General features: G+C 40.2%; 2 protein-coding genes across 3 annotated transcripts in view; both read right to left on the bottom strand.

The window, feature by feature from the left end:
* LOC124185620 (leishmanolysin-like peptidase) overlaps positions 1–17,668 on the bottom strand; it is a 202,398-nt gene extending 184,730 nt beyond the window's left edge. For both annotated transcript variants that reach the window (XM_046576534.1, XM_046576535.1), the window contains exon 1: positions 17,445–17,668. In XM_046576534.1, the coding sequence (XP_046432490.1) occupies positions 17,445–17,612 (168 nt within the window). In that variant the 5' untranslated portion in view covers positions 17,613–17,668. The remainder of the gene's footprint in view (positions 1–17,444) is intronic.
* Positions 17,669–19,482: 1,814 nt separating this feature from the next.
* LOC124185623 (ferrochelatase, mitochondrial) lies at positions 19,483–21,747 on the bottom strand. The gene is made up of 8 exons (XM_046576541.1): positions 21,576–21,747; positions 21,187–21,385; positions 20,899–21,120; positions 20,735–20,836; positions 20,481–20,646; positions 20,297–20,404; positions 20,064–20,228; positions 19,483–19,851 (listed from the first exon to the last, which is right to left on the bottom strand). Exons 1-8 carry the CDS (start codon positions 21,616–21,618, stop codon positions 19,654–19,656), a joined length of 1,203 nt encoding a protein of 400 aa, XP_046432497.1. The 5' UTR covers positions 21,619–21,747; the 3' UTR covers positions 19,483–19,653.
* Positions 21,748–21,754: the final 7 nt, after the last annotated feature.

The raw sequence follows: 21,754 nt of genomic DNA, 5'->3' as shown, positions 1-21,754 counted from the left end.
AATACTCCATATTTGTTCTATTGTAGTTACAATTCACATTGTCTTTTTTTTTCGGTGTCAAGGGACTATTGTTTCAACTAAATTTAACTCGGCTAACTTCAGTTGCACTTTCAAACTTTCCTCAAATCATATTTCTGTCTCTAAAGCCTTTTGGCCGGACTGTACCTTTGATACATCCTTAATTACGGTACTCTGAAGGCAGAAACAGTTTCAGCCCTTTCTACCCTTCTTCTTCTTCTTTGTAATTGGCCGAGTGAAGTTGTTACGTCGTTAGCGCAAGATTTTCTTTTCGAAATTTTACGAGGTAGAATTAACGGTTCAAACAAACGAAACTAAACTAAGCTAAACTAAGCTAAACTAGACTAAACTCTAAAGTTTCGCGGATAAGCCAACCAGCGGACCCTGAATAACACGTGGCTTGATTTTATCGGTGAGAAAGCGGGAACTGTTATCAAAATTGCCCTGCTGCTGAGGGAGAAGACTTGCACGAGTAATGAGATGAAAACTTTCCCGAATATTTATTGTTTGGGACCAACATTGTTCCAAGGACCTTTATTACCGCGAGAAATGGAAAGAAATAAAAGCTGTTAAGGTAAGAAGAAGGTTAGAAGCTGAAAAAAAGCACGGCAAAGATACATACAATTTAAGACTTACGGTGTTTTATACGTGGGAACGTGCGGAGAAAACTCGTAACAACACCTTCGCTATTTACTGTACAAAAGTATGATTAATTACGCAAATTCATTACAAAGATACTCGCGGTATAATTGCGAAAGAATTTATAATAGCTCCGAGACTGCGAAATATGAAGAGGGATGCGAGGGTTTGTTAAAACGGAGTATAGAAATTTTCATTGGTAATATTTCTTTTACGACACGTATGCGATAGAGTAAAAATCTCCCTTTCGCAATATCCGCAAAATACAGCCAAAAATCCTACGAACACGTCGTAGGTGGTACAAGGGATTTATGACATCTCGTACAATTACAACATTAAGCGATAAAGTTGAAGAGAAGAGAGTAAAAAAGAAAAAGAGATAAAAAAGACAATTTTTACCACGCGGAATGATAATCAGTCGGCGCTTTGTAATAATCCGGTTGCGGTCCACGCAGACAGCAACAGCTACCATTTTTGCCGTTCTAATCAGGGATTTACCTCAGCAGATAAACAAGCAGTCCGATATAATGATATAACCAGGGGCGTGATTCCGAGAATTTGAAAAGCTCCGAGATAACCTCTGCTTTGCACTAATTGGCATTAAAAGGTTTGAAATAAATGTACGTATACATATTCAGCTGAAACGTGATTTTTCCAGTATAATTCGACCTCTCCGAACGCCGAGCATGAAAAAATAAAAAATCACTACGTTTGCCCCATTTATATCCGGCGCGTGTGCTTTGAATAATGCTTCTAATCTCTTCGCTATAAAACGTTTGAAACATTTTGCCACCGTTTCGATCCTCCTCCTTAGATCCTTGATCGATTCTGTTCGAAATGATTTTTTCACAACTCGATATTATAATATAACACGATGTACTACATGCATAAATAATCGGCCGATTACATGTCTCCTCGTAAAAAAAAAAAAAACAAAAAATTCCATCCACCTCAAAAGCCTCGATGTAAGTATGGAACCTATGCAGTAGATTTTATACGTTAGGCGCGTTATCGATCAAAGAGAAATTGCCCACTTCCTCTTACGTTATGCGATGAAGGAGTAGCAGGAGTGGCGGGAGGAGGAGGAGGGGGAGGACGGCCGAGGAACCCCCATGAATAAAACACGTAGAAATGAATGGGTCGATGGCGAATGGTCACTTTCTATCGAGATTCCACTATGAGTACAAACGCTTCGCATACTCTCTCTCTCTCTCTCTCTCTCTCTCTCTCTCTCTCTATCTATCTCCCTCTTTCTTTTTCTTCCTTGTCTCCTTTTTTCTCCCCCACTTACATTTTTACCGCAATTGATCAGAACCCGACCTTATAATAAAAGTTATGGAAACGATCGCTTACCATTTTCATCGCCATCGACCTTTCAATATTATTATACCTTGCATCCGTCTCTGCTATATGCAAAATTGACCACAAATATGTAAGTAATAAAGATACGTACGTATATTGTATATTGTATATACACTAGAATCTATCAATTCGGTTTATGCATATAAGCCTTGACCGATTTTTGTTAATTTTTTTCATTTAGTTGCGTATCTGAATCTCTATCTCTATCTTTCTCTCTCTCTCTCTCTCTCTCTCTCTCTCGCTCTCTTTCACCAATTTTGAAGATAGCCTTAGAGAAACGAGCTGCAGGCGTCATATTATCACCTATATTATACATACGAAATGGGCGATATACATAATAATATACGAACCAACGGAGAGATTAACAAACACACGTAACGATAATTATTTTGCGTCATAATTATACGCCGGTATCGTAATTAATGTAACGAAAGAGAATTAGAAAATATTTAAACGAGTCTCGTTAAACTATTCGGTCTCTTTATTTCCACAACACACGCCATATTTTTTTTTTTGTTGTTGTTTTTTTAACACCTAGCGCATGGAGACGCCTGAGTGCAGACGGTTTACAGCGCTAACAATATATTTACTCGGGTGTTTAGATTTAATTACGCAGGTTAAAATGAGTCGTTGAACCTTATTTCAGAGGCTCGCTCGCTCTCTCTCTCTCTTTCTTTCTTTCCTTCCTACTGGCTCGCTTGTTCCCAGACGTTTACACAATACATAAAATCACTACGATACATCCATAAGCTGCAATAATTTTACTCAAGATGATGCAGGCAATGAAACACTGTGATTAGAAACCGAAGTTTACGATGTCGATTTCTCACTCAAAAGTGAAATATTTGACGATACCAAAATGACGAAGAAAAAAATTTTCGAATTGTCTTCAGAATAATAAATGAATAATCGCAGAGTGAAATTGAACGAATTCACTAGATTACATACGAAATATTTTCAAGCGATTTAAAAACGGAAAATCAAGTAACCATCAATTAGCTCGCTTCCACATAATTTGAGCATCTTCATCTTTTTCCTGTGCATCCAGGTCAAAATTCTCGTAGCTTGAGATGGAACTTGCCATTAGTAACGATGGCAATAATTAATTGTCGCATATTTTCGTAAGTCTAATCATTTATAAACGTTTTCCATTTCTTCTGCGATCACGCACGTTCTATTCTACCCGCTACAGCATTCAATTTACAATCTTTTCGGCGTTCCTTTCTTTTCTTCCTGTGCGTTTTCGCTGACGAATCGCGAGTCGAAACGCAAGCCAGTGAGTTTCCACAGTACCAACGTATAAATACATCGGTACGCCCGATAAGTAGGGAAATAATCAAAATTCTCGTCACGCGCGGGCGGAAAGGCTGTCGTTCGGCCACCGCAACAACATGATAACGCACAAGAGGACACATCCTTATCCCTCTTTCTTTCTTTCTTTCCTTCTTTCTTCCCTCCCCGTCATATATGGGTATGTCCTCGTAACATAGTAGAAAACGGAAAACGGAAAACGTGCAATATGAACTGAGACCTTCTATAACGCGACCTTCTTTTATCCTACCGCCTCGTCCCATTCTTCCTCCGAATAATGGAAAAAAAGATAAAAGTAGAAAAATAAGAAGATGAAATTCGGACCCGACTCAAACGGGAATTACGCCTCGTTGGTGACGTGTTAATATCCGTTCTCCAGCTGCTTCGTTTTGCCCCACGTGACAATTCGACCGCCTCAATCAGGCACGCGACGCGTTTATATGCTATACATACATACATACATACATATATATAAATATACATATACATATATATATATATATACACAGATATCTGCCAGGTTGGTTACAGGTGCATATCGATAATCCGATTATACATATGCGAACCTTGACCGCCATTCTCGTGCCGTCGCGGAGGCAGAGGTTAAATACGTATATGTATACGTACACCGTTGCGGGCGTGATCAAACGGCCGGCCAAAAACGCGGTCGAATAACTTTCGAATGACATTTCCTTGCGGAAGTATTACACAAGGTGAAGCGACTGTCGCGACGAGTGTATAGGAGAAAAAACCGGATACCTGCTGCGTTCTTCACTTGTCACCGTACAGCGTTGAAATGATTCAGTCCGCAGGATGAAAAAAAGCGTTAGAAGCCAACAAGATTCGGCTATACGGTATAACTGGACAAAACATTTTTTGTTTACTCACTCTACAAAGTTTTCTCAATTCGTTTACCCTGCAATCGCGAGCACAAAGCACTCTCGAAATCTACCAAAATTATACGTGTAATACGTAGGTAAATAAAATATATCCGATTCATTCCATATCACTTATATTATATATACTGCAACTATAAATCGACGTGTATCGATGTGTAAAACATCGGGCATGAAGGGTCTCGAAATTTTTAGATTAGAAAAGTAGATTGCAGAATCACATTATTTTCATGATTCCGTGATCTATTTAGACTGGGCGGGGGCGAGGAAAAAAAAACCTTCGATTCCGACGTGAAAAAACTAGTGGGTGAAAAAATCTGAAAAAAAATGTCGAGATCCTTTTGGGTCGGTTGCAACATCGTATTAAAAAATTATCAAAATCGAAGGGAGATGAGATACATGGGTTGAAAATTTGACGTGGAACGCCTCATACATATATTTATACACGTACAACGTATAAAGAGAAAGCAAGGCAACGAAGAAGTTTCAAAGTTTCAAAGTATCGTTAAGACGAAGATTTCGAGCAATGAAAGAACGATCAGAGAAGTCCCATTATGCCCTGCTGAATTTTTTACTTCACTTTTGGCACGCAGGCTCAACGTTATAAGACAGCGAACCGAGTATACGTAACACGCATGTATATGTATAAATGTTTGTACGCGTAGGTGTGTCGGTACATCGGATACAGATGATATTATAGATTATATACTGCGGCATAAGTTGTTGGGGCAAGCTGATTAATTAACGGGAAAACATCATCAGAGGGTTCGTATTCATCTCGGGGCGGTCGACCTTCTTCTTCTCGTATCTCGAAGGCAGCGCCTTAGACATTTCCTTTTCCCCCCTCGTCCCCCATCCTCATCACCGTTTGCTTCGACGAAGGAACGCTAAGATGAGGCAAACCTCAAGGAATAACAAGGGTCGCCCCGCCCAGCTTCTCTTATCGCAAAGGACTTGGCTTGACGCGTGTCGAAATTATCTGATCACGACTCGACCTACGCGAAGGTTTTTTCGAAACTCTGCCAAGTTGGAAGACGAACCACCGTCTAACCTTGCCTTTCGTCATTTTCGTCGCGATAGTTCACCGTCATCGTGATCGTACGAAGACACGGATTCGATTGAAATTCGTAGGAACGGGGAACGGAGAAATCGAGAAGCGTTGATCGAAATCAGAAACTGTCACGTTTCAGTTTTCAAACAAATCATCACGTCGTACGATGGAAAATATAAAAGGAGCTTCATTGCTCAGCTGTGTTTGAAATAACCATGAGCTAGTTTCCATTCGAGAAGTTCTTAGAGAGAGGAGCCGTCGTGGAGAAATCGACGGAGAGGAGCATGAATGGTTTAAAAACGCCGAACAAAGTCTCTTACAGTCGATTTTTCTACTTTGTACTTTCCTCTTTGATAAATCCTCCAACAAGGATGGACCGTGGGTATAAACCAGCCAGCGCTGGAAGCGCATCCATCGCCGGTAGTTCAAAGACCGTTTCTTCTTCCTCCAACATTTACGAGCTTCCTAACATATCCACTATAGGTCATAAGCCACGTTAACATTGCACCATTCCCATGATCCACTGCATCCGGAATTATTGACCGCGAAGATTTCATCGGCAAAAAGTCTTTCGTACCTACATCGTCCCATGATCTTTTCCAACTCTCGAGATCCGTGCTTCCTCTCCCGAACAGTCGCCTGTGACGTTTGTAAAGAAACACGACGTTATCTGTCCTCCAGCGAGCACACGTATCATCGATTTTATCGACCAGAGAAAGTACGTAGGTAGGTAGGTACGTACACACAGAGACCGACTACACATCACGCGAGTGTATACCTTGTACAAGAACCAACGGAAAAGTTCATCCGGGTTAAGTTGGTCGGAGAAAATACTATTTGCACCGGTAGGCAAGTTTAAGTTCCTTCCGTTCGTTGCTGCGGAAGGATCTCGTGGCATTTCAGGGTATGCGCGGGTACAAGTTTTGAGGGTGAAGCGAAGTTCATCCATCCAGCTTAACACGGCTCAATTTCCCACCAAAATACCGCATAAACTCTACCACGCATCATTTCGTTGCTCGCATCTATGTTTCTTTTCAACTTCACGATCGTCTCGCAATTTCTCTCTCTTTGGTGGTAGGTGTTGGTTTCTCCTTGTCTTAACATCGGCTCGACGAGTCCATCGTCTTCATCCATCACGTTCTGGTTATAATCCGGCATGCTGTTGCTGGTTCGCCTTATTATTGCCCGGTGTTACAGATAGATTTATATATATGTATATATATGTATACAGGCAGGTACTCTTGGGTTATAACTACACCGACTATTCCCCAGAGGCCGCTAAACTTGCCCATTCCCTTTCCCTCTTCACCTCTGTCCGCGAAACCTCAACGATATAACTGCCGCAGTTTCAATATGGATGGATACAATTGGAGAACGAGGTTCACGTCCCATCGTTTGTTCCTCGTCGTGACATTATGAGTATATTTTCTCAACGGTTTACCAACAACAATAACGTGCTGTTTCAGAGTGAAAGGATACTTTGTACAGTCTGCGAACGACGTTGATTAGGTACGAGAATGAAATACAAGAATAAATGACGGCAGAAGAAACGCGGTGCAATTTATTCAATCAGTTGATATGTAATCGATGATCTCAAGGACGGAGAAAATTAATGAATTGTGAAGAAGGTGATAGTAGCGAGAGTTGGATTTTTTGTTACATACAACGACATGATTTCATTTTTCACTTTCATATTCACTCGCCTCTGGTTGTAATTATCAACTATATCACCGCGGGCCGTTTTACCCTCTCCGTTGAATTGTAATTAATATAGTTGGAAGTAATTTCACTTTTTCCCGAGACATCGCTCGGGCTGGAGGTGGTCGTAGATATAATAATGCCAGCGAACCCGTGGCTATCGTGCAAACAAATCTACATCTGCACGTGATATTGTACTTTTGCATAAATTCTTAGCAACACGCATTGAATCGCAATTTAGTGGCAAATTAAAACTTGTCATCCGAGTGATTTATAATTGAAATACCTGTGAGTTAGAGAAACGACTTACCAACGAGTGATAAATTTCGTGGCACAGTTTCTGTTACCGCGGGGACTTTTCGCGATACGTTATGGAATTCTGGAATACCTCGTGGATAGATTGCCGTTTTCTTTCTACGCTCTCGACGAAAACGACGGACAACTTTTCAACATTGTCACTTTCCTGTATTCAAAGAGAGGCAACGAAAGCGAATCAGCGAGAGTATAGCGTGAGATAATTGCGCACGGCCGATTCCAGTGAAATAAAAATCTCGTCATTCTCTTCGCTTTAAAGCGAAGTGCGATATTCATGCACTGGCAAAATTGTACGCCTGAAATTACGTTACTGCGCGACCTGATTTAACCCGGAACGACATTTACTGCCGGCAGGCTTTCATAATTGTCATAATTGAATTGCCGTACTCGATTGAATTGAAACAGACCTTTTTACCGTCAACGAATATAAACAGGGTGGTCACAAATTTTTGGAAAAAAAATTCCATGTCATTTCCAGCTTTTTCAGGACCTAAAATCCAGTTTTCCCTGACATTTTGCCAGTTCTAGTAAGTTACTACTACCTAAATCGCTCAGCTTATTAACTCAATATTCGGTTAAAGTTCAATTCGAATTGGAGAAAAATATAATTTACAAAAAAAAAAAATGTCGGTTTAAGCCAATTTCTTTTCTCGGCGATAAAAAGTAAGCTTGTTACCTCGAAAAGTCATTTCTAATTCCCACGACAGAAAACTGATATTTTCAGCTTTTTCCACTTCCAAATTAAAAATCCCCTGACAATCCCAGGTTTTTCAGTTTTTCCAGATGTGTGGCCACCCTGCATAAGAAACAGTTCCAATATCTTTAAAGATCGCAGATCGATGTGCGGACTTTGGATCGTAAAGAGCATAATATAAGGTTGCACGAAAGCGCGCAGATCTCGGAAAGAGATCCAAGGTATAACGAGCCAAGTATTCGGACGGCTGATTGTTATCAGTCGCCGATTAGACAGCCGGTAGGCGAGCATGTTGCGAGATTCCGCGAAAAGACGTTGAAGGATCGGCTGTCGGAAGAGTTTAAATTCAGCTTTTGATAAATGCAACCCTGTAAGGTTGGATCGTGATTAAAGCGAAGGCTGCACATGCACGACGTTAAAAATCATATCGGACCAATCCATAATGGAACACAATCATGTTTCACAAATTATCCCGCTCGTTGCGCAAGTACAAGTAACAACTATGTGATAAATATTTTACACATGTTTAATTCTCATTCTTTTTCCGACTAGTTTCACCTCTTCTGAATCTTTTTTACAGAAAAATTTGGGGGTCGACACGAGTGGACGGAAAGAAAATGTGATTGAAATTAGTAACGTTACTGTAACGATGCATGTTCAGAAAGAAGTCTTACCTTCGCGTTATTACAAATGTCTGAAATTGGGTAAATTATGGTGAAAAGCCAACTATTTGAAAGTTATTCTGAGATTACAAAATAATCAATATCTTCCCGATGGTTTCGCGACGTTAACGTTACTTAAATCAATCTTGCGAAAGAAAGAGAATGTCGGTAATCCGACCGCTCCTGAACCGTGGACTTTTCTTCGACCGGCAGGTTTTCTCCTCAAATAGATGAAAGCCAATAAAAATCTGATCGATTACTTCGGTTCGATTGGTTTACTCCCGCGTCGCGACGCCGATTCGACGATTCGACGTTGAGCCCCCACGGAGACCGAGGCGGTTGTGAATCCACTTGAAATTCCCCCCTTTCCTTATGTAACTTTTCCGCAAGCCCCTCAAAACTCTCTCTCTCTCTCTCTTCGCTCTTCCAGCATCTTTACCGCGAATATATCCCCCCTCCCTCCCCCGCCCTTCTATCACCACCGAGAGATCACCGAAGGCTGAGATGTATGTATAGATACAAGGCTTCTATGGTTACCGAGGTGTACCTGCGTCTAGTAATTTTTTCCCTCTGTCTTCTCTCGCCCTCGTTCTTCCTCCTGATAACCCATTCCCGTAAGCAGATGCAGCCCTCATCGTTACACGAGTAAAACTTTTATTTCCAAAGAAAAGAAAACAATCCGGAAGTATTTTTTCGTTAGTTTAATTGTTTTGGATGTGGATCATCGATGTCTTTCAAACGAGATGCAGATAATGCGGAGCGTTTTACGGCATATCCGGTCGGAAATTGTCGCGTAAAATTAAAAATTTTGCTCCGAAATTAATTCCCACACACATATACGTTACATAATATACGGCCTGTACAATTATACATGTGCAAATAACTCGGCAATTCGAGAATGATGAAAACAGCCCGCAGGAACGGCAATTCGGTCATTTCAATTAGAGAGAAATGCCGAGCGTTGCCGACGAATTTGATTCCCAAGCGGGTCGGTCGGTCGGTGTTACATAATACATGTACAGAGCTATACAGAAAATACATGCATCAAGTCTGGCTCTTTTGTTTCGTCATATGATCGTTCCTTCATCATTCGTTGTAGGTATGGATACGAAAGCCACGCAGAGTAATACGTATATTGTAAAAAGCAGTAATTCCCTATTCAGTGCGTTCGGCGAGAGCCTTTGTCCCTTCCTGACCGTAGAGAAAAAATCAATCCCGTAGCAGCAGCAGCAGCTGTAATCGTTACTTCGTTGTTGCGTACAGTATATACATACATATACATATATACCGTGTCTATATATGGGTGAAATTTAGCGGCGGAAGCTTTATCGTAGGAAGGGAAACGAGGAGAAGGTGGTCGAAGGGTTACCTAATACGCAACAGTCGTACACATACACACATATACATATGTACAATATACGCACACATTCAAGGAAACAAACGGATTATACACCCACTTCGGGAGTGGATGAAAAAAGGTTTGGAGGATCGGTGAGAAAGCCAGAGGGGATTGAAAGAATAAGACTGCAAGACAGCAGCGTGTCTAATAACGCGAACAGAGGAATGATAACATCGAGGAACAGAGCGCTCGAAATCGGATATAAAACAATCGTTCGTCGCGAAGGATGAGAGTGAAGTTGAGATTGAATTAAAAAAAGAAAAAAAAAAAGAAAAGATAAAATGAAAGTAGATACAACACAAGCCTTAAAATAATTAGCTAATCTATAAACTTCTTTCGACAAGCTCTATTGGCTGCATCAGCGCCTCGACGCCGTAATAGATACGAATTGCAAAAAGCATCAAAGCCCCGCAGCGATAGCTCGAAATCAATATCGCGCATACATCGGAATTCGTAGAGGTAGATAATAATCGCTGAATCTATCCAGCTGTGTATAAAAATGTTCGCAATATTATAAAAAATATTCCCAAGCTGCATATAATAGTCTGCGCGAGGAGGTGGTAGAAATAAATTGAGAGAAACCGGTACAGGGAAGAATATAAACCTGCAAGTTCGGTTTGTTCGAGATCTGGCTGCAGCCTGCATGGTTTTTATCCTACGACCGTTGCAATCTCGGTAGAGACATTTTAGCGATCTTGACAGATTCGGCACGGCAAACGAAAGATAAGAAACATTGAACGCAAAACTGCCTTGCGTACCTGCTGCAAAAATCTTAATCTCCTAATCGGTAAGCTGTAATACGCGGGCAATACATAATTTATTAATTCTTGACGGAAATCAAATTTTTTTTTTATCCGTCATAGATAAAATTTTTATGAGGAATCCGCACTGAAAAATCCAATTTTTTTTTTTTTTTTTTTTGGCGAACCACTCCAATATACGGTGCATACCTACGCAAAGCAGTGAATACGGATCGTTCGAGAAACACGCGTAGGAGCGTAAAATAATGAAAGCTTCGATGAATTGAAAGCCCCCGATTCATCGGCCGACTCGCAATTGGACTGTTTAGTTTGTAGATAATAAAAGTAGGGGGAAAGGTTGAATTGCACGGGCGATAAAAAGAGGCGCCTTGCATGAAACTCGACGCTCGACTGCACGTATGTGTATGTGTATACGTATACATATACTCATACGTTAACCGATTTCACCGCATACACGCGGTGCGGATGCTGTAATGAGAAGCGGCTTTAGGCTGGCCATGAGCCAGCCCTCGAACTCCCGTTCTCACGCTGCAGGTTCTAGGTTGACGGAAAAAAAAGTAATAATATGTCCAATTCGAATTTCGAGCTGCGATTCAAGGGTCCTCAATTAGCGTGTTACATGAAACATATAACGATTTTTTTTATCCACAACCGCTGCAACGGATCCATCACTAAAAATTTTGCAAGTTTGACCTTGGATACGTCGTGATACGATATGATGAATTCGTGATAATTGAAAGAGATGAAAAAGAAATTTGAGGGAAAAAAAAAACCGAGAGATTTGTAATTAACTTTGTGTCCATCGTCACGGTTGACGACCCCGAAAAAGGGTGGATTATAAACCTACAAATATAGGAAAAATAAATTTGACATCAGACCAGCCACGTATATTGGTACAAAATCGAGCGGAAATTTGAAATTCGCGTTCATTTCGCAAATGGAAACAAATATCGGGGAAGGCCGAGCTCTTTTCTACGATATGTGTAAACACACGTGATCCGCGGCATCAACGCGATGCGTCGATCAAAGGGTGTGATATCACATTATTTAGTGCGCGGCGTATCTTTTTCGCTCTTCATTAAACGGTATAATTATTCGATATCTAGATGCGTCGACGTTATAAAATCCGGCGTTTGTTTCATTTTTTTTTTTTTTCTTTCTTTCAATGTGAAAAACTCGTTTCAGCCGCGCTAAACAAGTGATGTGGAAATTTGTTTTTTCTTCAAATCTGCTCGATAAATCTTTCATACATAAATATATGTGGATAGAAAGAAGAAAAGACTGTTTTTATTCCAACATGTGAATATATTAATTATAAATAAACATTTTTACGTAAGAAATAATTGCAAATAATAATTCAGAAAGAAAATAATAATGATCATACGACGGTGTCGCGAGCGAGTGTATCAACTCGAGGCCTGCAGCTGGCTCAGCGGCGTCCTTAAACTTGACTAACATTCTCTGGGAATATGATATCGAGTCACTCCGTCAGGATCCAGAGCCCCGTAATTAGTTCCCTAATTATTATCCCCCCCCCCCCCGACACCCACACACAGCAATTTCCGCACTACTCCAGAGTTCCTCGGGTCTCATAAAGTATCAAAACTACTCGTTCATTCGCCGCAAGTTATAAATTAGCTCAATTGCGTCGACATTTGAAGTACAGTTTGAAAATATGACGTTTCGATTTTTTTTCTTTTTTTTTTTATCCAGGGAAAATCGAGTCGGTGACTAGCTGCGGTGAAAAAAAGCTTCGCTAAACTTCTCTTCCTGCTTCTTTTCCTCCTTCGACGATCGCGTGTAGTGTATATGTATAGATACGTGGTAGACATACGGTGTATGGACTGTACACGGCACCCACCCATCCAATCCCATATCGAGTAGAGCATAAGTTCGAGGCAAGAGAAATCCTTGAAATTCCATTATCTGCTGCTGCGGAGAGCTGCAGAATTCTCCAAGGTAAAGAAGGACGAAGAGTGAACAGATGCGACGACTTTTGTTAGTGTTAATTTGATTTTCGCTTATTTTTTAATTGGTTTTCTCCCTAGCTCTAGCTTACGTCTTTTCTCTCATCTTACATCGCGTTTTTCATCGACATCTCTAATTCCGACGCTTGTATAGATTCTAAATGTATCGCATTGGAATGCTTGTAAATTAATCAACTCTCAAGCCTCTTATCTGTGGGTGCATAAGCCGTAATCGTCGTAACGTTAATTATTTTTACTGTCTTCGCGTTCTTCGTAATATCTACAATCTCTCACACTCTTGTATTTAAAAAATGTTGTAAAAAATTAAATAATCAATGAGCGGTTCAACCTAACTTTGATACATCCACGATACCTAATATACCCGAGTACAGTGCAGCCTAGCATATTTTGAGAGCAGGCCGTTTAGGAGGATTGATTCTCCCACTTGAAGCAGTAAACATAAAACATAAAACATCGCACAGGCAGAGCTTTTGATATTATATCCGCGACAACGCCGTTGCGGGTTTCAAGGGAATAAGGAACATAATAACGTCGTGAAAAATTTATTACCACTTGAACAAATCCCCGCGTAAGTTTCGCTATTTGTTCGGTTTCTTTTTTCTTTCTTTTGTTTACTTAACGTTTATCCTTGCGTAGTATATTACGGAACTGTAACAGTTCCGACATATGTACAAATTAGGGTGTATCATTAAAAAAAATCGACTATTTATTTTGTTCAAAGTCACACGTCTTTAACAGTTGTTGGAATAAAAAATAAGACGCTTCTTATAACTTCAGCCCTTAATGTTAATATTTAGTGATTCCTGAACGCAATCTTCTATTTTCCATTTAATTAACACGCGACAATAATTTTAGTTATTTCCGAATTTTGTAGGGAATTTGATGCTCTAGAAGAAAAGGTCTCGTATCATTTTTTGATAACTCAATTCTTTCAAAAGTTATTCAAAGTCAAAGTTAAAATCATGTAAGAGTTCACTTTTTTCGTGACAAACAGAAAAAAATACTAGACTTATGAGCAAAAATTGTGGATTTCTTTCGCAAAGCATTTCAGCCGCTATAAAATCATGTCATTCAATTAATTTTCAACCTAATCACATTTACTTACATTTATAATATCAAATACATGAAGCTAAAGTCTGAGCCGTTTTCTAATTGTTATAATCGAATCATCAAGTGCACGAACAACGAGAACGACGACGACGTTTCTCCCGACTTTAACTAACGCAATAAACCAACGAAATTTGAATTAAATTTAATGTTTAACTTTTAAATTACATTATACAACACAACTCGATTCGATACAATTTGATTTCCAATTATTCGTTAATCCGATGCGTATAACGTAATCCCCAAACAACACCACCTCAGGTGCAAAAAAACCTTTCACCAAGTATGTATGTTAAAGTGCAATTGCGAATTAGAAAAGAACCAATATGACAATGCACGCACAAATAAGCACGAGCAACGATACCGTGACTTTTTATAAAAAATAAGAAATCAACGCGAAAATTATATAATTAAGGACGAAAAGAAAAATTTGGAGTTAGTTGTATTTGGCGGGCATTTTTAGAAAAATAACCGAATCATTATTTATTCCTCGAGATATTTTTTTTGCACCTGAGTTAGCTTTTTTCTCGAAATGTCACTACTTTTCGTAAACATTGATTGAGAACTTCGACATGCGAGGAATTGGTTTAGAACAATATCGTAATTATTCTAAGACGATTCCATCGCAGCATCCGGTTTGTTCAAAGCAGCTATAGATTGTAGGACCAAGTTTCTGTAAATCGAAGCGGAATATTCTACTATAAAGTGAATAAAACTACGATCTATTTGTGTTTAGCAATTGTATAACAATAACCACGAGACTCAGTATGATAAGCGAGAAATTTGGAATTCCTGTGGATAAGGACGGTGTCTAATTGAGACCGGTCGGATCAAAGTTCGCAACCCTTCGACCAGCTTCCGCAATTCCGTTCGCAATATTGTAACGACCGCAAAATTACATATTATATATGTAAACACGAAATGAACCGCGGAAATTTTCAGCACCGAGAGAAATAAATTTTAATGAGAAATATCGTATCGGCAAGGCGCAAGGTTCGAATATACGACAGAGAAGTGAGGAAAGATTCTCCATGCGAGACTGCATCTCCTATGCAGAATTGCAAAAGTGAAAGAGACTGAAATGCGTTGTTGAAGAGAATTGGACAGCCGAGAGATAGGAGGTAAAGATATATGAACACGTACGGTGTAAAGGTGTACACTATACATAGGTGTTGCATTATACACATGTATGTACGTACGTATGGAGAAAGGAGAGAAGCTATTGAGTAATAAATTTCAGTTTCATTGCCGACGAGAGAAATAAAAGAGAGAAAAAAGACAATTCCTTCGGAACCAAATCCTATAGAGATACTGCCGAGCTGTAAGGCGAATAGAAAAGGAGAGAAGACAGCAACGCGTATCCAGCAATATAACTTCCCGTAACAACGGATCCGATTTCGTCGTATAATTTCCTCATTATTGTTTTTTATCACGATTTTGCAATAAAATTAACACCGTAAATATTTAATCGTTGGTGAGAAATTAAGTAGGTATAGGTATTATGAAAACGATCGTGCATGTACGAAACGTAATGTGTGTATAATAATGACGTTCTTAGTCACAGTTTCCTTACGAAAAGTGGAAAAACCGACAGCGAAACAGTTCAGGGGAGAAACTCAAGGTGAAATAACCGGTAGGTATAACCGATTGACTTTTATGTATAACTAGTATACGTAAATCGCAGCCTTGGGCGGATCTCCGATGCGTCGCGTGAACTGCAGCAGGTTTTAAGATAAAGAGGCTTAAAAAGATCACGTTGCACAATTCTCGCTACGGGCGTTACGCGATGATTCAAGGTTTTTTCCTCTAGCAGCCGATTACAGTTTTCGGCTTCTTGTTTTCTCCTTTCCTTTTCCTTCTCGTTGCGAGAGAGTGAAATTCGTAACGTTAATACATACAACGATTGATTTCTAAGAACAATCGTTATTTCGCAACTGTAGGATCGTCGCAAATTGAGTAATCTATTTTTAAAAAGCAAAGTGTATTCATATTTTGGAGATTAAACTCCGTTAAAGTCGCTTCAAATTTACGAAACAATGATTTTAGTTTCAATCTGGTCTCTCTGTGACATCGTCGTAAATTCAATCGTTTTAAGCATCCCGCGAGGGTTTCGTTAATTACATGTATCTGCCAAACGTATCAACATTCGCATAAATATCTGACTAGGAGAAAATTAATTACATGGCAATCGAGAAGAATTATTTCAATGGTTATAAACCTGCAGTGATTACATGGTTGTTGTTTACATGCAGTAGTACCATTGGAAATAAATATTCGTTCAAACTTGTTGCTACAGATACGGATAATTTATCCGCAGTTAATAATTAATTCTTAAAAGTACTGAATAGTCGAGTGAGAACTTGCGAAGCCTAAACACAACGCGAGTCGTCTGACAAACTTTTTGAATGAATAAACTTCCTTATATCGCGAACACCCAAGTAATATATATTTCAATAACGGAGAAAACTCTCTTCGTTCTAAAGATTTCTGTTGCATGCAGCATACATATGTATTGTATACGTATACGCGTATATAATATAGCATAGTATATAATCATATAAAATATGTATAACGATCAATTTTGTACTTGTGATTCGTTTTCGAAAGAAATTAGAAACTTGATTACAACTTGGGCGGCGCTTTAGTCCCAACATGCAACACCCGTAACCTTGTACAGAGAGTGAAATGACCGAAAGTGATTGATTTTGATTAACTTTAATGTTTTCTTTTTTTTCTTTGTATATACGCCTCGCATTCTATACGTACGTACGTCGGAATTTCGTTCGATTTCGGAGAATAACCGTTGAAAACATACCTTGTAAACAAAATACGATACAACTTGTAAAGGTCGACGGAATGAGTTGGAGAGAGAAAAACGCCGGCGTTCGTTCCGGCGTCGAGAATCGAGTTCAATGCCAGGACTCCGATTTCACGCAATTTGGCAGGACGCAAAGAACGAGTGTTCTATTTGGCAAAAACAAATCGAGAGATTTACGTGTCGCGCGAACTGAAGGCGGTCATATTTATTTTCCCTTGCAAAAACGTACAAATATCGCTAACATAGAATATTTACAACAATGAGCGAAGCTGAAAACCGAAACCGGGAGTTTTAACTTTCCGACGAGCATCTAAATACACGTCCGAGTCACGTGACCGCGGAACGGTGACAGCTGACAGTTAGTTTGTACACAAACTGCGTGTGCCTTCTTTTTTTTCTCTCTCTCTCTCTTCTAACGGGACAATTTGAAAATCGCCGAAGCTTGTTTCGCGGAGAAAATAAAAAGACGTTATACATCGCGGAAGAAAACAAAGGACTAGTCGTCGTTTCGAGAAGTGCTCGAGGGAAAATGAGTCTAATCAATGGGAGGGCGAATGTTTTTCTGCGACGTCGGAATCTCCGGGCGAAAGACGCGAGGAAAATAAGTACGGGAAAAATATCTGATCGACAAAACTAAGCCCGCGGCCGAGGTTTGGAGGGTGGAAATCGAGTGACATGCTGCGGGTATTTCATGTTTGAGGTTAAAGCATCGCCGCTTCGCTCACCTCGTGCGCTTTCGGGTGTCGGTGGCTGCATTGACGGTGCTCGAACATCCCACTCACTGAGTCCACAACGAGCACTAGAAACACGACAAACAACGCGGCGCGGTGCATCTTAAGCCGCACTCTGGCCGTCATTACGCCTGATCCTCGCACTCGGGACGCATGACACATACTAACGCAGACCGACCGAGTCGCCCCCCGTCACACGGACGTCATAGCAGCCGAATGGAGCGTCGGGACGCTCGAATAAACCGACGCCGAAAACTCGCGCCGCTTCGCGGTTTCGCGGCCAACTTCGCGGAACAGCAGAAATCGGTGGCGCCCTCTGTTACGAGATTGCGTTTTGGAACTAAATTAAGGGACATTACAGACGGTAATGCAGGTCGATTATTTGTGGTAGATAACGCAAAGCAATTTCAACGTAGCAAAGTGCCGCTTCGTAATAGAAACTGAACAAATGATTTCTTGAATAAATGGGGGCAGCCTACAGTTGTGTCCAGGGCATGAATCGTTACTGCGAAATTTCATTCTTTGGCCTGATGCGGTGTAATCAACGTATTGTGGCCTTCGTTAAACATTTGTTATTATATTGACGATAGAGATCCTAACGTAATTTTTGCAAACCTTTTTGAGATTGTTTTTCTTAATGAAATAGTGCTAGAAATCCAATTCGATGAGCGATGAAAATCCATAGTTTGGCACACGTTACAGGGAAGAATGCTTCGTCAGTCCATCGAAGATTAACTACGTCGCCATGGTGTCTATAGAGCTTATAGGTATACGTGGAAAGGATGCCGCGACGTTTGCGTAGATCCTTCTATAACGTTATCCTGGTTTCGACCATTACAGTGGTACTTCGCTATGACAAACAGTCTATACACCGCTCTCGTGATGTCGAATACGGCAAAGTATCAGTCGCTTACCGACATGAAAGATGCGAGCGGTGCCAACGAAGCAACCAATCAAATGCCGACGATTTCTCACGGAGGAAGGCTCCTGTTCTCAGTTTCTGACACACACACTCGCCAATGGGCTAGTTATTCCTTTTTTTTCGACTTCACGTTTCGAAAAGTCGCATTCACATTGAATTAACCCTTTCGGCCCGATCGGTGACCATAGTCACCCAACGCCTGACGCTCGCTCTGAACGAGCGGTGACCATGGTAACCCAACATTTGCCGCTCGTTATGTACGAACGGTGACCATGGTAACCAAACATTATGTTATAATTTTTTAAGCATTTTTTTACGAGCGACTGCACTCGCTCTGCGTAAGATAGCGTGGTATTATGCGTCTGACGGGCGCTTGCAGTTGTTCCGCAAGTACGAACGCTTGCCGCGACTGCTCGGTCAGCGGGGACGGCGCGACGTAGAATGCGTCCGTACCGAAAGGGTTAAACACCGTTTTGCAAATACTTCTATTACATACTTCTAGATATTTTAGTGTTTTTACGATGAAGACTGAAAATGACAATTATTTAAACATGGGAAGAAAATTTTTGTTTATGAATTGCCGCGGATCAAGTAATATTGACGATTCTAAATTCTAGGTCACGGCGAACATAAAACAGTTAGAATCACAGCATCTTCAACTCTTATCGTAACTCTGATATCATTGAAATAAAAATGAATAATTTATGGAAAATATGTCGTTTTGTGCAAAGTTACCAAAAGTCATATTTTGAGCTGATGTGTTGTCTTTTTTTCTTTGAATATAGATTAAACATGTTACCTTTGAAATTGAATGGGCATCAAGCATACGATCATCAATCAAACAAACGTCATATGTATGTACCACGTTGACACGTCGGAATGAGAGAAAGATTTATTGATTTGACGGGGTGGCCTGAACTTCGGTGAATTTCGTCACCTGAAAGTATTCACCCAAATAAAAATGGTGGATAGCATTTTTTATTAGATAGAAATCAAAATCCATATCGATTATTATCTGTGAAAAAATACCACAAATTAGAATCGACAATTTTGATGCGGCTTGTAAATGAAAACATATAAATATTATATATATAATTGAAAATGCGTGTATAAACTGAAGTTAAAAACTTCTACAGTTATTTTATTGTTACAAACTTAGCCTTGCTACTCAAGAAGCTGCAGCTTACTTCAAGAATTTATTCAGCGAATTGAATTTTTTGTGGCTTTAGATTGGGCATGTTCTTACTTCACATAATTCACATCACTCTAGAAATCCTCGGTTTAGACTTTGCACAGCTCTGCGAACCAGGATTTGCTATAACCGCATCTCGCATTTACGCAGTGGGGACACCGTGTCAGGAACTTGGGGTTTATCGGTTGATTAGACTTCAGGTGTGAGGCGACGATGTCTGTCAGAGCATCGATGAATATCGGATGATCATTGGGCGCGGCTGCTCGGCGAATAGTCTCAATTCTGAGCTGAAATTAGTTCGAAATAAATGAATTAGCACTGAGGTATTCCCAGCATTCAGACTCCATATCGAATACATCTCTGATCAGGGAACTCTTTTATGTTTGCCTTTGATTTAATTACACCAGCATACTGGCGGCTGATTAGAGGCAAATAAAAGTTTGGAAACAAACACAGCGAAATTAGGTCAATGCACAGTGGTTAGGGTGAGCTTTGTTACCTCCTTAGCCAAATCGTGACAGTACTCGATGTCCATTTCATGAAGTGTCTCTATGTGTTCATTGACAAAGGCGATTGGCACTAGGATGAAATGTTTTCTCCCTTGTTTAACGTAACCCTTCAAAGCGTCGTCGGTGAATGGTGCCAACCAGGGTAGAGGACCGACCTAAAATACAATGTCTGCACGTTTCAGAGACTGCGGGAAATTTCATATAATAAAATTGAAGTCCTAACCTTTGATTGCCAAACCATACTGTAGGGATTAGAATGTTTCAACTCTTGCATAACCAGTTGAACAGTAGCCCCCACTTCCGAAGGGTAAGCGTCTCCTCGGTTGACCGCCTGAAGAAATGCACATTAAAAATTATCATCTCGCGTGTTGCCTTCCGAAAAACAATATGCCTTTGAACCTACGAACTTTAAGAGGAAGTGAGTGAGCAGAGAAAAGTATGAGTACATCCTTCCTCACATCGCTTGGGAATTGTACCAACTGTTCCTTGACTCTTTCAGCGACGGTTTTAATTAGAAGTGGATGCAAAGCCCATCTATCGATTATACTCCATTTCATGTTGCTGGGTACTTTCCTGAATACGATATGCAATTAGGATTCTTGGCAACAAAATCATAGAACAATCATAGGTACTGTACTTTCAGCAAACCGTCACCGCTCACCTATTTTTGTAATAATCGTAGATTGAATTGAAACTAGATCCGGAAGTGGCGCAGCTGTATTGTGGATACTGTGAAAATATGACAGTGCGCTCGATGCCATCCCTAGCAAAAATTTACATCGTTTTATTACGGGGTATTAAAATATTTTACTTAAAATTCCTTACTCTTCGATTTGTTTGAGAGTATCGTCGACCAGTGGATCGACGTATCGAAAGCCAACGTAATGCTTGTGCGGCGCAGTCTCGGGGGAGACTGTATCCAGCTGCTTGCACATAAGTTCTCCTTGGATGTTGGTCCATTTTAAAATAGGAGATCCACCGCCGATCTCATTGTACTTTTTCTGCACTTCGGGGGTGCGTCGTTTGGCAATCCACGGGCCAAGCTGACTGTAAAAATATATAACGACTGGTGGAATAATGTGACAAATGAGCGTTGAGCCTGAGGCAGCCTACCTTTGAACTGGCAACTGTATCATGTCTCTGTCGGTCATGATACGTAACAAATAGTCGTGAACTTGATCTGTAGTTTGTGGTCCACCCATGTTGAGCATCAGAATACCTGTCTTTGCCTTTGGAGTCGAGCTCTCTCTTGGCTGAGCTGCGACTGACATCAGACGAACCGCCGATACCGGTGCAGCGACACATTTTCTTCCTGTAAAAATCAAGTTACTGAATTATTGTATTGATATCGTGAAAAAATTAAGGAATGAGCGTTGCTTGAAAGAAAAAACTAATTAAATTTACCAAGTAGGAAGCAAAATCCAAAGTAAGATGGAAATATTCGATCCCAGTTTTGTTTTAGAATTAAATATAAATTATTGATACACATGCTGTATGCTTACCAAAATTAAGCATGCTTGAAAAGCTGGCTAATCCGGTGGTCATAACTTGAATAATAACTCGAGCAAAAATCTGTGTAACAATTTGGACTCCAAGCCGAATTGAAAAACGAAAAATCACTTCACAGTTGATTTATTGTTATTGTAGAACCGGGAATGACAAGTCAATTTTTTCAGACCGA

This window comes from Neodiprion fabricii, chromosome 6 (genome assembly GCF_021155785.1).
Source record: "Neodiprion fabricii isolate iyNeoFabr1 chromosome 6, iyNeoFabr1.1, whole genome shotgun sequence".
NCBI lineage: Eukaryota > Metazoa > Arthropoda > Insecta > Hymenoptera > Diprionidae > Neodiprion > Neodiprion fabricii.
The sequence above is the reverse complement of the archived record's forward strand: the minus strand, read 5'-3'. Positions and strand labels throughout refer to the sequence as shown.

Coding starts and splice junctions, on each gene's coding strand:
- LOC124185623 (XM_046576541.1), bottom strand. CDS start 21,618: ATGACCACCGGATTAGCCAGCTTTTCAAGCATGCTTAATTTTG. Junction 21,121..21,186: donor ATACAGTTGCCAGTTCAAAG/GTAGGCTGCCTC, acceptor ATATTTTTACAG/TCAGCTTGGCCCGTGGATTG. Junction 20,229..20,296: donor GTATGGTTTGGCAATCAAAG/GTTAGGACTTCA, acceptor ATTGTATTTTAG/GTCGGTCCTCTACCCTGGTT.